At 42.4% G+C, this 14,082-nt stretch overlaps 1 protein-coding gene and 1 pseudogene across 1 annotated transcript; both read left to right on the forward strand.

Annotated features, from left to right (window-relative positions):
- Nucleotides 1-2,340, forward strand: part of LOC115140625 (cilia- and flagella-associated protein 61-like) — a 31,285-nt pseudogene extending 28,945 nt beyond the window's left edge.
- Nucleotides 2,341-9,892: 7,552 nt separating this feature from the next.
- Nucleotides 9,893-12,326, forward strand: LOC115140520 (insulinoma-associated protein 1a-like). The gene has a single exon (XM_029678853.2). It carries the CDS (start codon nt 10,047-10,049, stop codon nt 11,463-11,465), a length of 1,419 nt encoding a protein of 472 aa, XP_029534713.1. The 5' UTR covers nt 9,893-10,046; the 3' UTR covers nt 11,466-12,326.
- Nucleotides 12,327-14,082: the final 1,756 nt, after the last annotated feature.

The raw sequence follows: 14,082 nt of genomic DNA on the forward strand, positions 1-14,082 counted from the left end.
CTTTTAATATATTTGCTAAAACCTGTTTTTGCTTTGTCATTATGGAGTATTGTGTGTAGATTGATGAGGGAAAGAAACAATGTAATCCATTTTAGAATAAGGCTGTAACGTAACAAAATGTGTAAAAAGTCAAGGCGTCTGAATACTTTCCGAATGCACTGTATGTACTGTATGTAGGAAGTGCTAAAGGCATGATAACCCCCTTACATTAATTCCCACTGATGTGCCATTATTCAATAGGATATGAATAATAACGGTAATTAGTGAGAAGGGGGAAATCTTTCTTCTCTCTCAACCAGGTCTGCCTCCTCCATCTCTCTCCATTTACAGGGTGACATTAATTTCTGAGAGGCTGTGTCCCAAATGGTAATCTATTCCTTATATAGGGCACTACTTTTGACCAGAGCCTATGGGCCCTGGTCAAAAGTAGTGCACTATAAAGGGAATATGGTGCCATTTGGAACGTAGGTGGAGAAAAGGTTTTCTGTTTTCTGCTGATGAAATGACTGATGTCATTAAGTGGAATTAATCTTTTTCCTCTGAAGGAATATGATATGTGCAGTGATCCAGATTAAGCCTATTATATTCACTAATTAGGGGATCTGTTCATTATGGAGGATATCATTACAAAATGCAAATTACTGTTACTACGAATTGAATGTTATAGACAGAATGAAAATGTTTTGGAAATTGCTGTATTTTATTTGTTCCTTATTCCCTCTCAAAACAAATTAAAGGAATGGAAGAATAAGAAAGAGGAAGGAGGAATAATAATGAATAGAAATCATAGAAATATAGCATGCATTTAATGTGCAGTATTGTACTATGCAGTGGCTTTGCTGTAGCTATCCACTTCAGCACCATGGACAGGGGCACAGAAAATAACTGGAAAACAGTGAGGGCCTTCAATAAACTGCTTTCTGTTTCTACAAAAGTAATTTTAAATAAATTACTTCATTCAGGCACAAGCTCTAATCAACTGGGACGCAATCATTGTTGTTCCTCCCATTTAGGATAATACGCCCAAGGGTAGGAATGCCTACCTCGAGCAGAAAGCTGTCACTTCCGAAGCCTGTGCATCAAAGAACCCATTCACTGAGGCTAAACTCATTTAGATCCTCCTTTTGCTGTCATTATTAGCATAATTGTGTTTTCATCACCAAGGCATGTCTTACATACAGAGGCTGAGCTGTAAGAATTCAGAGGTCACTGGGATAGCTGCTCTCATCTCACCCTGACAAGGGGAAGATTAGGCAGTATTTGTTTGGTTGCCTTGCCCCCTTGTTGCCAAGTGACCTGATCTTCCCCATCCACGTAGCGTCTGAGTAATTTGGTTGGCTGTGATAGATTTCAATCAATCCTCTTTTTGTGATTGTAAATTGCATCAAGCTCACTATTCATTCAATCTCTGTTCTTTGTTTGAATGTCTAGTTTTTATGTCGGCGCGACAGGTAATACCATCATCACAGCAACACCATCGATGTGTACACCTGTGTGAGGATTCTGTTAAGCCTGGGTGTTGAAGGCTTTCGTATCCACTTGTCCACTGATGAAGGCTCTAGCTGCAGCCCCAGCTCCTGCTTCAGTAACCACACGGTGGAGAAGGCCTTGAAGAAGTGGGGTCCATGTTCACCACAACTGCTTTCTGGCCAAGATGAATGACGGACAGCGCCCTGAGTCAATCACCTTTGTGTCCTTCACCAGTGACAGTCAACCTCTCAGGCTGGAGTGCTCTTTAAGTCCAACTCAACAGCTCTGAGAGAAAAGAGGGGCTCTGACTAGGGTGCAGTAACCTTATACTTGATTCAGTGAATTGTTGAAGAGATCTCTAAAATGGATTGTACAAAAGTGGTTTTGTGGTCTTTTTTCTCCAAAGTGCTTCAATCATTGTTGTTTTCTTATTGTCCATTTTCATTGTCGATTTCATCCTCTTATGAGCAGTGTAAAATAGCTGGTAGAAAAGGGTTTTGATACAAATTTAGTAAAACTGTTCACATCCTTGATTTCTTGTGGGTTTTCATGAACCTCTCCTCCAATGGGGTGGACTACGATGCCTTTAAGTCCAACAACAATGCCTTTCTGGTGTACGATGGTCGACTGGTCATAGACACCACCTTCCATACCAGCGACTCCACCATCCGTGCCGTTGGGCCTCTGACCAAGTTTCCCCGGCACTACCACTCAGACCAGTGGTCACACTCCAGATTCAACTCTAGGGAGGTGGACCAGGAGCTGGCTGCTATTCTGCTGCCCTTCTTCGACCTCACCCTGGAACTGGCCATCAACCCTCCAGCCGACCTGGACCGCCTCATCACCAACTACACACAGGCCAAGATTTAAGGCCTGCTGCCGTCCAACAAGTGCCTTATGATGCTTATCCAAAAATAATGCATTAAATCACAGATTGGGCACATGTTGGACAGTACAGCAGATTGGACAGAACAGCAGCCTCTGGCAAGAAACGGGGCGGGGGACTATGCATTTATGTAAACAACAGCTGGTGCACGATATCTAAGGGAGTCTCAAGGTTTTGCTCGCATGAGGTAGAGTATCTCATGATAAGCTGTAGACCACACTATCTACCTAGAGAGTTTTCAACTATATTTTTCGTAGCTGTCTACATACCACCACAATTCGATACTGACACTAAAACCGCACTCAATGAGCTGTATACCACCATGAGCAAACAGGAAAATGCTCATCCAGAAGCGGCTCTCCTAGTGGCCAAGGATTCTAATGCAGGGAAACTTAAATCAGTTTTACCTCATTTCTATACTATACTGGCTTTGACACTCGTCGGATGTGGCAGGGCCTGAAAACTATTACAGACTATAAAGGGAAGCACAGGTGAGAACTGCCCAATGAAATGAGCCTACCCGATGAGCTAAATAACTTCTATGCTCGCTTCGAGGCTAGTAACACTGAAACATGCATGAGAGCATCAGCTGTTCCGGACGACTGTGTGATCACGATCTCCGCAGCTGACGTAAGATCTATACAGGTCAACATTCACAAGACTGCAGGGCCTGACGGTTTACCAGGACGTGTACTCTGAGCATGCACTGACCAACTGGCAAGTGTCTTCACTGACATTTTCAACCTCTCCCTGTCTGAGTCTGTAATACCAACATATTTCAAGCAGACCACCATAGTTCCTGTGCCCAAGAACACAAAGGTAACCTGCCTGTATGACTACCGACCCGTAGCACTCATGTCTGTAGCCATGAAATGTTTTGACATCAACACCATTATCCCAGAAACCCTAGACCCACTCCAATTTGCATACCGCACCAACAGATTCACAGATAATGCAATCTCTATTGCACTCCACACTGCCCTTTCACACCTGGACAAAAGGAACACCTATGTGAGAATGCTATTCATTGACAACAGCTAAGCTAAGGACCCTGGGACTAAACACCTCCCTCTGCAACTGGATCCTGGACTTCCTGACGGGCCACCCCCACATGGTAAGGGTAGGTAACGGCACATCCGCCATGCTGATCCTCAACACGGGGGCCCCTCAGGGGTGCGTGCTCAGCCCCCTCCTGTACTCCCTGTTCACTCATGACTGCACGGCCAGGCACGACTCCAACACCATCATTAAGTTTGCTGATGACACAACAGTGGTAGGCCTGATCACCGACAACAATGAGACAGCCTATAGGGAGGAGGTCAAAGACCTGACCGTGTGGTGCAAGGACAACAACATCTCCCTCAATGTGATCAAGACAAAGGAGATGATTGTGGACTACAGGAAAAGGAGGGCCGAGCACTCCCCCATTCTCATCGACGGGGCTGTAGTGGAGCAGGTGGAGAGCTGTGTCCACATCACCAACAAACTAATATGGTCCAAGCACATCAAGACAGTCGTGAAAAGGGCACAACAAAACCTATTCCCCCTCAGGAGACTGAAAATATTTGGCATGGGTCCTCAGATCCTGAAAATGTTCTACAGCTGCACCATCGAGAGCATCCTGATGGGTTGCATCACTGCCTGGTATGGCAACTGCTCGGCCTCTGACTGCAAGGCACTACTGAGGGTAGTGCGTACGGCCCAGTACATCACGGGAGCCAAGCTTCCTGCCATCCAGGACCTCTATACCTGGCGGTGTCAGAGGAAGGCCCTAAAAATTGTCAAAGACGCCAGCTACCCTAGTCATAGACTGTTCTCTCTGCTACCGCACGGCAAGTGGTACTGGAGCGCCAGGTCTAGGTCCAAGAGGCTCCTAAATAGCTTCTACCCCCAATCCATAAGACTCCTGAACAGCTAATCAAATGGCTACCCAGACTATTTGCTACTCTCTGTTTATTATCTATGCATTGTCACTTTAATAACTCTTCCTACATGTACATATTACCTCAATTACCTCGACACCGGTGCCCCTGCACATTGACTCTGTACCAGTACCCCCTGTATATCGCCCCGCTATTGTTATTTACTGCTGCTCTTTAATAATTTGTTTTTCTTATTTCTTACTTTTTAAAAAGTTTTTTTCCTAAAACTGCATTGTTGGTTAAAGGGCTTGTACGTAAGCATTTCACTGAAAGGTCTACATCTGATGTATTCGGCGCATGTGACGATTTGATTTGTCTCACATCATGGAACACATTGAGCGAAATATTAGAGACAGCCTAGACGCAAAATCGAACTCAATTGATTGAACATGGAATTGATTTCAATATGATTCAAAGAGCTGATATAGGCCCATGTACCCCATGTATCTTTCTCAGTTTTCATTTGAAGAATCATTTTATCCTTCACTTGTTTTTGTAACAATTTCAAATACTTTAGCAACTTTGTATTTTTGTTATTGTAAGTTATCGGCAGTCACTGTCAGACGGATAGAATCAAGATGTTTAGGCTATCTGTGACTAATGTGACGAGGAAGGGCAAAAGAAAACATCTAACGATGCTCTATGAGTGGTCAAGATGAGCGTTTTTAAGAGCCACGTTACTAACAAAGGCTCTAGGAAATGCTTCAGCTACTAAAGATACATCGTAAGAAGGTTCTAACGATTATCTTAATGCTACAAAGGCTCTGGGATACGAGGCCCTGATTGAGTCATAATTCTGATTAGAACTAATTGTACTTTTTTCTGTCACTGTGTTGATGTATTGAAAAACACACATTAGCACATTGTCTACCCTGTTATGCAACCTCAGTTCAGGAGGACTGTATTCCAAATTTTTATGCAATGCTCCATTGTTCCCTGGTAATGGAATCTCTGAGCTACTCAGTTCTTTGTCATACTGTGTTTGATAATCAAACAACATTGACCTAGTCTGCATTAGGTTAGTCACATGGTAAACAAGGTTATGTCAAGCAGTGTGTTTACAATACAATCACTTCTCTTTTTTCGAATGAATGAAATAGCTTTTCACATTTTTTTTTGTGGTAGAAATTCAATATCATCACCAGGCATTTCACTGCTAATTCTAAAGCATTTTCTGTTCCGCAGTGATAGTCATCCACACATACACAATTCTGTTCATTTGAAAATGCATACTGTAACTATTTATTGCTCATCAAGTTACTAAGTTCCAAGTTATTATTATTGTCAGTATTATTATTTGTTTTATTATTATTACTAATATTATTATTAATTATTACAATTTGCTTTTGGGAATATTAAACTAATTAGGTACACTACATGACCATAAGTATGTGGACACCTGCTAGTCAAACATCTCATTCCAAAATCATGGGCATTAATATGGAGTTGGGCCCCCTTTGCTGCTATAACAACTTCCACTCTTCTAGGAAGGCTTTCCACTAGATGTTGGAACATTGCTGCTGGGACTTCCATTGAGCCACTCAACCATTCCTATATGGACCTCGCTTTGTGCACGGGGGCATTGTCATGCTGAAACAGGGAAGGGCCTTCCCCAAACTGTTGCCACAAAGTTGGAAGCACAGAATAATCTAGAATGTCATTGTATGCTATAGAGTTAAGATTTCCTTTCACTGGAACTAAGGGGCCTTGCCCAAACCATGAAAAACAGCCCCAGACCATTATTCCTCCTCCACCAAACTTTACAGTTGGTACTATGCATTCGGGTAGGTAGCGTTCTCCTGGCATTCGCCAAACCCAGATTTGTCCGTTGTTGAAGCGTCATCACTCCAGAGAATGCTCACTAGAAAGTGCATGGCTCAATCATTTTTTTCCACATCGCTATGCATTTCTCTTTGTGACGTAATTCGACTGCTCCTTTTGCAAAGTAAGATCTATGATTTCTCTCTCAATTAGTTTGATCATTGTAACATTTTTTAAAGAGATATGAAAAGGATAGGGATCATTTTTTTGAAGTTCTCATACAAGTTGTGCTGTTAACAGCAACACGGGAATCTATCTGATCCATCCTATTTTCCCCATGGCTGAGAAATGCTTAGAGACTGGCAACTACTTCCACCTGCACCTGAACCAGTATGACATGGTGGAGACCATCACTTGTTTGTCACTGAAGCCTCTCCCAGTGTCCAACTACATGTGTCTCTATGGAAAACATGAGCTGTTGCTGTTGCATACCTGTGTTCCCGGTATGATGAAGACCTGGTCACGACCTCTACAGGTAGCTGCTGGGGCTGTTTACATGACAGAGAGGAGAGGGAGGAAGTGGGGGTGTTCAGGTCACTGGAAAGATATAGTTACATTTCAAATGCTTACAGACAAGTATGGTATAGGGAGTCGTAAAGCAATGCTTGTCTTTATTAGTTGTATAAATCAGCCTCTTGAAGTAGGCAGCTCTCTCAGATATTATCCCCTGTCAGTGTTTCCTGGTTGGCTAGAATTTGAAGATCTGTGTGTGGGTGACCTCATTTCTGATGTTTCAACACAAACGACCCCCAGATATAGGAGCCATTGTCCCTGGGTCTAATCTGTTTATGCAGGTCCCTAATCTGCTTTTCTGCTCTATGGAGGAGACAATGGCTTAGCCACCCTGCAGTGGTCATAAGGCTCTGTAACACATATTAAATCTGGATTTTTCACTGGACCTTGTCATGGCTCTGAATAAGGCCACTCTCAATGTCATTATTGGAGCTGACTGAACACATCATGAACCGGTAAAATAATTGATTGACCATGTTGCTGCTGCTGTTGTTGGGGGTTATTAGATGAAGCACTAACTATGTGTGTGTGTGTGTGTGTGTATGTATGTGTGTGTGTGTGTGTGTGTGTGTGTGTGTGTGTGTGTGTGTACGTGTTTAGCTATACGATCTGGGTGCGTGCCTGTGTGCGTGCGTAGTTTTGTAGTTATTTCAAGGAGAAATGGTGCTTGGCAATATATCATGATCACTTTGCGGACTTTGAGCAGGAAATGGAATCAAGTGCAGGTTTGAATGTGGGATGTTTGTCGGGGGGATGGGTGGGTGTATAACGTGAACGTTTAGCAACCCAAAGGTTGTGTGTTCAAATCACATCAAGGACAACTATTTGGCATGTTAGCTAACCCTGATGCCTAACCTTAACCCTTATATAATGTTCACCTAGCCAACGTTAGCCACAAAAAAAAATGAATTTGTAACATGTCATACATATTGCAAATTGGTAACATATTGTAGTAATTGCAATTCGTAACATATCATACAAATTTTAACAAAAGGGGTTTCCTGTTAGTAACATACTGTATCATATGAAATGGATTATGGATATCCATAAATTAATAGATATCATATAAACATAACATTTCATACTAACTTGAGGGAGACAGATTTGCGTTTTCTATTTACATCTACCCCAGAGAAAACAAAACAGAATCCTAAAATAAATATTCTCTTTAAGTAAAAAAAAAAATTTTTTTTTTTAAAGTGACAAGGAATTGTCAAATTCAGTTTTCTCACAACAAGTCAACAGTTTTTTTTCCTTCTGAAATTCGCCTTGAATAGGCTAGGCCTACTCGAATTTGTGACTGGAAAGGTAATTGGAATGACTGATAAGGACCTGACCTAGGCCTGGAGATGAAAGTGTGATGGCGAGGAGGGGGTTCTATATTCTACAGCTGTATGGTAATGTGCCTGAAATCTTCACTGCCTCTCTTTGCGCAGCACACGCCACCAAACAAATAGCCGCACACGCGCCTCAGTGTATTGGGTCGTTCACGCGTTTATCACATAGCTCGGTAAGATAAACGTTAATGGGGAGAACGAGAATATATTAATTTATAAAATGACACGGCTCAATGACACCCAATGAATTGTGTCGTATCTTGATTCGCCAGTTTTAATGTGAACAATTTGACAGAGGAAGGCAATGTAAACCTATAAACATTTCCCAAACACTTTAAGAGTTTTTCCAATGAAATGTTATTTTTTTTGCATTATACGGGCCTAGGCTAATTACCCTTTTCCTAACTAAATGAAATCTTCCAGATGTGTGTGATTGTTTTAATTCGTAGCTCATTTGTGTGATTTCATTAGGATTATTTGATAATTATGTTGTCGAAGGCCTAAACTTAATACTCAAAGGAGCTTTTGCCTCGACATATTTGCTTTTTCTGAATTGATCATTAATAATTTCACGTAGCTCCATTTCAGATTACTTTGACCGAGTTTTTGTTGTTGTAGCCTATACATATTTAGGCCTATTAACAACGGGTGAGGTCTAGGCCATTCCAATAACCAATTCCATTGCATACAAAAAAAATATTGTTGGGTTAAATTCTGTCAACAGTGTGTCATCGAAATAGACACTAGAAAAACACTTGCTAGACATGTGGTTTATGGCACAATGGAATTAAATCTTGTCGCATTAACCAAAATAGACAAATCTTCTCATTCATCGCGATGGTGGTGGGTAGCCTAAGCTATATTTTAGAGATAGGATATGATTTGACCCTGAAGGAATTGGGTTTGACTGTTTTAACGGAGAGATAATCATGGTTTGGCCCATTTAGAGACCGTCCGCTTTGTCCAAACTGCACTGATTACGCACAGCACGCGCCGACAGTATCTCTTGGCCAGATTGCTTTTGGGGCCCATTTTACCGTGCAATTTCCTTTTCAATCACAAGCGGTATAGGCCTACAGCTTGCACAAGCGCGGCCATTGTAATGCAAAACAGGAAACCCCTTTTGTTAATTATGTATGCGTAAAATGACTGCTTCATATGTCCAGATTTCAACTGTCGTATCCAACACATGTCGCTATGAATGCCTTAAAATGTTTCTTTGTCGCTGCTTAATATATATATATATATATTTGCTTGTTTGGGATTTGTGTGTTTTTATGGGATAGCCTAATCTATACAACTTGTTTGAATATAGGTTGGCAATAAATAATTTGCCGAAACGGTTTAGCCTCGAATAAGGTTGAATATGGATGCAATTGAAGCAGACTAAAACATGCCACTCAACATTGTGTGTGTGCGTGTGTCTGCACTGAAGATAATATTTTGAGTAGGGCCTACTAATAAACAACACCAACCCCAGAATGTTAGTCATTGTCCGTTAATCAGGCACCCCTACCCAATTTGGATTTTAGATTCTGATGGTTGTTGTGTAGTGACGGATGTCTCCTTTTGGCAGATCAGAGCCCCCCCCCCCCCCCCCCTCCAAAGGAGACACAAAGCCGAGGCACGTGTGCATTTCTATACAAACTCATCAGACCGTAAAAAAGGAGGGTCCCGGCGTGTGCCTTTAACGGGATAGGGAGGGGGCGGGGGGGGGGGGGGGGGGCAATGAGCACATAGTAATATAATACAAACTCAGGTACATCTGTTTAGAAATCTGCAAATCCTCCTACATTTCCACCCGAAACCAAGCCCACCTCTCCACCCTCCCCACCCACTCGCAAATCCATAGGGATGTTGGTTCCATCTGATTGGTTGGGGATGAGGCAACAAGGGGCGAGAACAATGTCATCATGTCTCCTTAAAAAGAGTGCAGCTATGTCGTGGTAAAAGCATCTCGGGAAGAGAACGAATCAATAACAGGGGACGGTGAAAATCAAAGTGTCCGATGTGTCTGCAATAATAACCTGAACCTGGATTTTATTTCAACATCATCTGTGGGTCCAAAGTGCCTTATTCGTTCCGTCCACCGCAAAAATGCCAAGAGGGTTTTTAGTGAAAAGGAACAAGAAAGCGAACCCTGTGTCTTACAGGGTGCGCTCTGACGAAGAGGAGCAGGGACAACAAATACACGCTTTACAGAGTCCAAAAGACGCACTACAGTCGGAGGCTCTCGCATCCTTCCCTGAGCGCGCAGCAGCAGCCTCCGTGTTCTGCGAGGCATCAGCCACAGCAGCGGCACCCGGACATGACGCTAAACCCGTTCAGTTTGGGAACCCGGAGGCATTGTACCAGGCGCTCTACAGCCCCACCCGGCCCGTCAGTAAGGACCATGAACGGGCATATTTTGAGAGACGTTTAAATATAGGCTCACCTGTGTCTGCTGAATCCTTTCCCACACCCGCAGCGCTTACCACTTTAGATAATCTCTTTGCCCCAGTGGACCTAAAAATCGGTACCAGTAACAGCAACCGGACCGGGACAACCACGAACCCAATCCCACCCGCTGTTACCGGGAATGGCACCAAAAGGCCTTCAAGCGACACCGAGCGTAAAAACAAGCCTCCATCAAAAAAAAACAAAGCTATCAGGAAACTACACTTCGAAGACGAGATGACCACATCACCCGTGCTTGGCCTCAAAATTAAAGAGGCGCCTGTCGACCAAAAACCCAGACCACAGCCGGCAGCAGGTGACAAACCCCTCGGTGAGTTCGTCTGTCAACTGTGCAGAGAAGCATATGGCAACCCGTTCGCGCTGGCCCAGCACAAGTGCTCCAGGATTGTGAGAGTTGAATACAGATGCCCTGAATGCGATAAGGTGTTCAGCTGCCCGGCGAACCTAGCCTCCCACAGGCGCTGGCACAAACCAAAGCCACAGAATACAGCGTCCATATCTGGTGCGCAAAATATTAAATCCCAGAGTGATAAGATGCCGGCGATTGATAAGGCTGTGTCTGTGTCTGAAGAAATAAAGCTCCGGAGCGAAAGAGACACACCCAGCCCCGGGCTGTCAGAGTCGGGATCAGTTGGATCAGAGGAGGGTCTCTATGATTGTCATCACTGTGGGAAAAAGTTTAAACGCCAGGCATACCTGAGAAAGCACATCCTATCTCAACATGCCACATCCTCCCACAACACCAGCAGCGAGGACCACGATGCCTATCCATCATCCCAAAGCGAGGGAAAGCCCAGTGACCAAACTCCAAGCCACGCACCATTGAATCTGAGTTCCTCAGGGTGCCACCTGTGCCCTGTTTGTGGAGAGAACTTCCCCAACAGAGTCAACCAGGAAAGGCATATCCGTCTCCTCCACTCCTCGCAGGTCTACCCATGCAAATATTGCCCTGCCATGTTCTACAGTTCACCGGGACTTACACGGCACATCAACAAATGTCATCCCTCAGAAAACAGGCAGGTGATCCTCCTTCAGATGCCTGTGCGCCCAGCCTGTTGAACCTGTGCCTGTACGCATGGAAGTCATGTGCGTGAGTTCGACTCCATCCTCAGCCTGTGCATTTAGTAAAGGGGATTTTAAATCCTGTTTGGAGCTTGAATTCTATATTTTTCAGACTCATCTTAGTTGATCGAAAGAAAGTAAAGCATTAGACTGTTAACTTATTTTTCTAGTATCTCTGCACAAGTGCTTTTGCATTAGCTTCTAGACCTAAGAAAGGGATATCCTAGCTGTACCGTTGTCATAAAATTGCCTTTTAATTCACAGGCTGGAAATGTATCTATTAGCTTTATTATAGCTTGTGAATCTGTGGACATTCCATTTTAGCTTTGTCTCTGAACATAATACAATTTGAAAGGTTTTCCCGATCCATCAATGCCTTGGATTAGAGCTCTTGTACACACCTGCTGTAAAACTGCCTTAATTTACGTGTCGAATAATGATTGTTTTTAATGTCTTATTTATCCTTGGCCAGATATTGTATCATCACTGTTATTTGCATACTGTATTGCCAATATACTACAAGTAAACCATCATGATTTTTATTTATTTATTTATTGAATTTATCTTATGTAAATGATTGTTTTGTGTGATTTATGTGTGACTCATTAATGAATTTCTTCATGCCATAGCAAAGTATCATTTTTACTTATTTATGTCAAGTTTACATAGATACAGAGAATGGTGTATGAGTGAAGTAGGCTACAATCTAATGACCATGAGCTTATAAAACATTCTCTTCAATGCTCTTAAATGCAATCATATTTTTTTCCCCTCTGATTGTTTTGTATCTATAAGCTCTTACCGCGTTTGTATGTTTCTGCAGTATTTGCTAAATGTCCAAATAATAAAAGCAAAAAAAATCCATATTGTTTGACTAACTTGGACTAATTGATGTTTTCTGACCTGAGTTTAGGTAGGACCTTGCAGCCATAGTGCTGGTGTCAACACCATATTGTAGTGCATGTCACTATTGTCCGTAAGTAAATGGACACAGCCTCGACTTGGCACTGCATGGTCAGTCAGTGAGGGAGCACAGGGCAGTTGCAGGTGTTTAGCAGGTGGCAAGACAGACACTTTGACTTGAGTTTGTTGAGGCTCCCCCTCACTACACTGACGTTGGGTCTCAGGCTATCGTCTTCACACAAGAGGCAGCATCCATTAGCGACATCCCATCCCAGCCTAGCAGCACAGAGCAGACCAACAGGAAGCAGAGATGGCACTACTGCACCAGATAGTGTGTGTGTGTGTGTGTGGGGGGGGGAGCTGTATGTTTATTCACTGCACCCCATCAGCACGGCAGAGGGTAGTTAGAGAGAGAGGATACTGTGCTAGAGTAGGTTCTGTCACTACTAGGGCTACTTAGAGGTCACATACATGTTTTAGATATTATCAGACATTTAATTATTATCCACATAACTATAGTACATTTCCTAAAGAAAATATGTGTGCTTGCTAGCTTGTCTTAAGGTATTTACGGTTGTGAAATAAGTTCTAGCAGTGGTAGTGACTACCATAGTAATAGTAGTGACCTTTTATAGTTGAAAAAGTAGGTCGATGGAAAGATTGATTGATTGCTTGATTGACTGATAGATAGCATGAGATAGCATGCCCGGAACATGTGAAAGTTGGTTTGGTGTCTCTAGCTTGAATGGTTTAAGCGTTACTTTAACTGTGGGTTATTATTTTATGCTAATGTTTAATAGTTATAATTGCTCTAGTTTAGGACATGTTAAAGTTGTTTTAATGTTTGAAGCTGAAATGGTTCAAGAGTAGTAGCATTTAAAATGTCTACCACGGTCTTCTTGTGGTTGGCATCAAGGTTATTATAGCAAACTAAAGCTGAAATTAAAACTAACACTAATCATGAAAAAACTATGTAGTAAACTGAAAAAAAATGGAGAAAAAAAACCCTGCTTGAAAAACTAAAACTATATTAAACTATTATCCTTGACTCCAAAACAAACTCAAATCTGGGGGTTAAATGTGGCCAGGAAATAGCAATGTTTCAAATAGGCCTAGTTTGTGAATCACTATCACTGGCTTACCGGAAAACATTTTCTAGGTAACTAACTTGATTCTTCTTGCATGTACCACTAAAGTTAAAAAGCATTGGATTGGTGTAAACATGGGCGAGAGAGATTTTCCTTACGCCATATTTTTTTTGCACCAGCCTCTGCACTATTCCTTTTCAATCCAAGTCACATTGAGATTGGGTATGTTCCTGACGCATGCCAGATCTTTCAATGCCTGGATAGGTATTTTACATATCAGCTAACCACATCATATATTATAGCAATCTGGTGCCAAACTGCACATTAGATGACATAGCATGCACCCATTGGTTGATGCATGCAACGTCTGAGCAAAAGACCATTACCATTTTAATTTAAACCTAACCTATGACCTGACCTATGACCTGACCCATCACCTTATGTATTACTGCCTCCTAGTTGCAAGAAGTGACATCCCGAAAAACACACAAAAGACACGAATGGCTTCTAGCCTCCCGGTCATGATTTCTGTCCCTAACACTACAACTAAAACTGACAACAAATAATATTTGTTTATTTTATTTATACAACTGAAACTAAATAAAACTAGCAAATCAGGTCAT

The sequence above is a fragment of the Oncorhynchus nerka genome, linkage group LG13 (assembly GCF_034236695.1).
Source record: "Oncorhynchus nerka isolate Pitt River linkage group LG13, Oner_Uvic_2.0, whole genome shotgun sequence".
NCBI lineage: Eukaryota > Metazoa > Chordata > Actinopteri > Salmoniformes > Salmonidae > Oncorhynchus > Oncorhynchus nerka.

Excerpts from the sequence above, each read along its gene's own strand:
- LOC115140520 (XM_029678853.2), top strand. The coding sequence starts at position 10,047 with ATGCCAAGAGGGTTTTTAGTGAAAAGGAACAAGAAAGCGAACCCTGTG.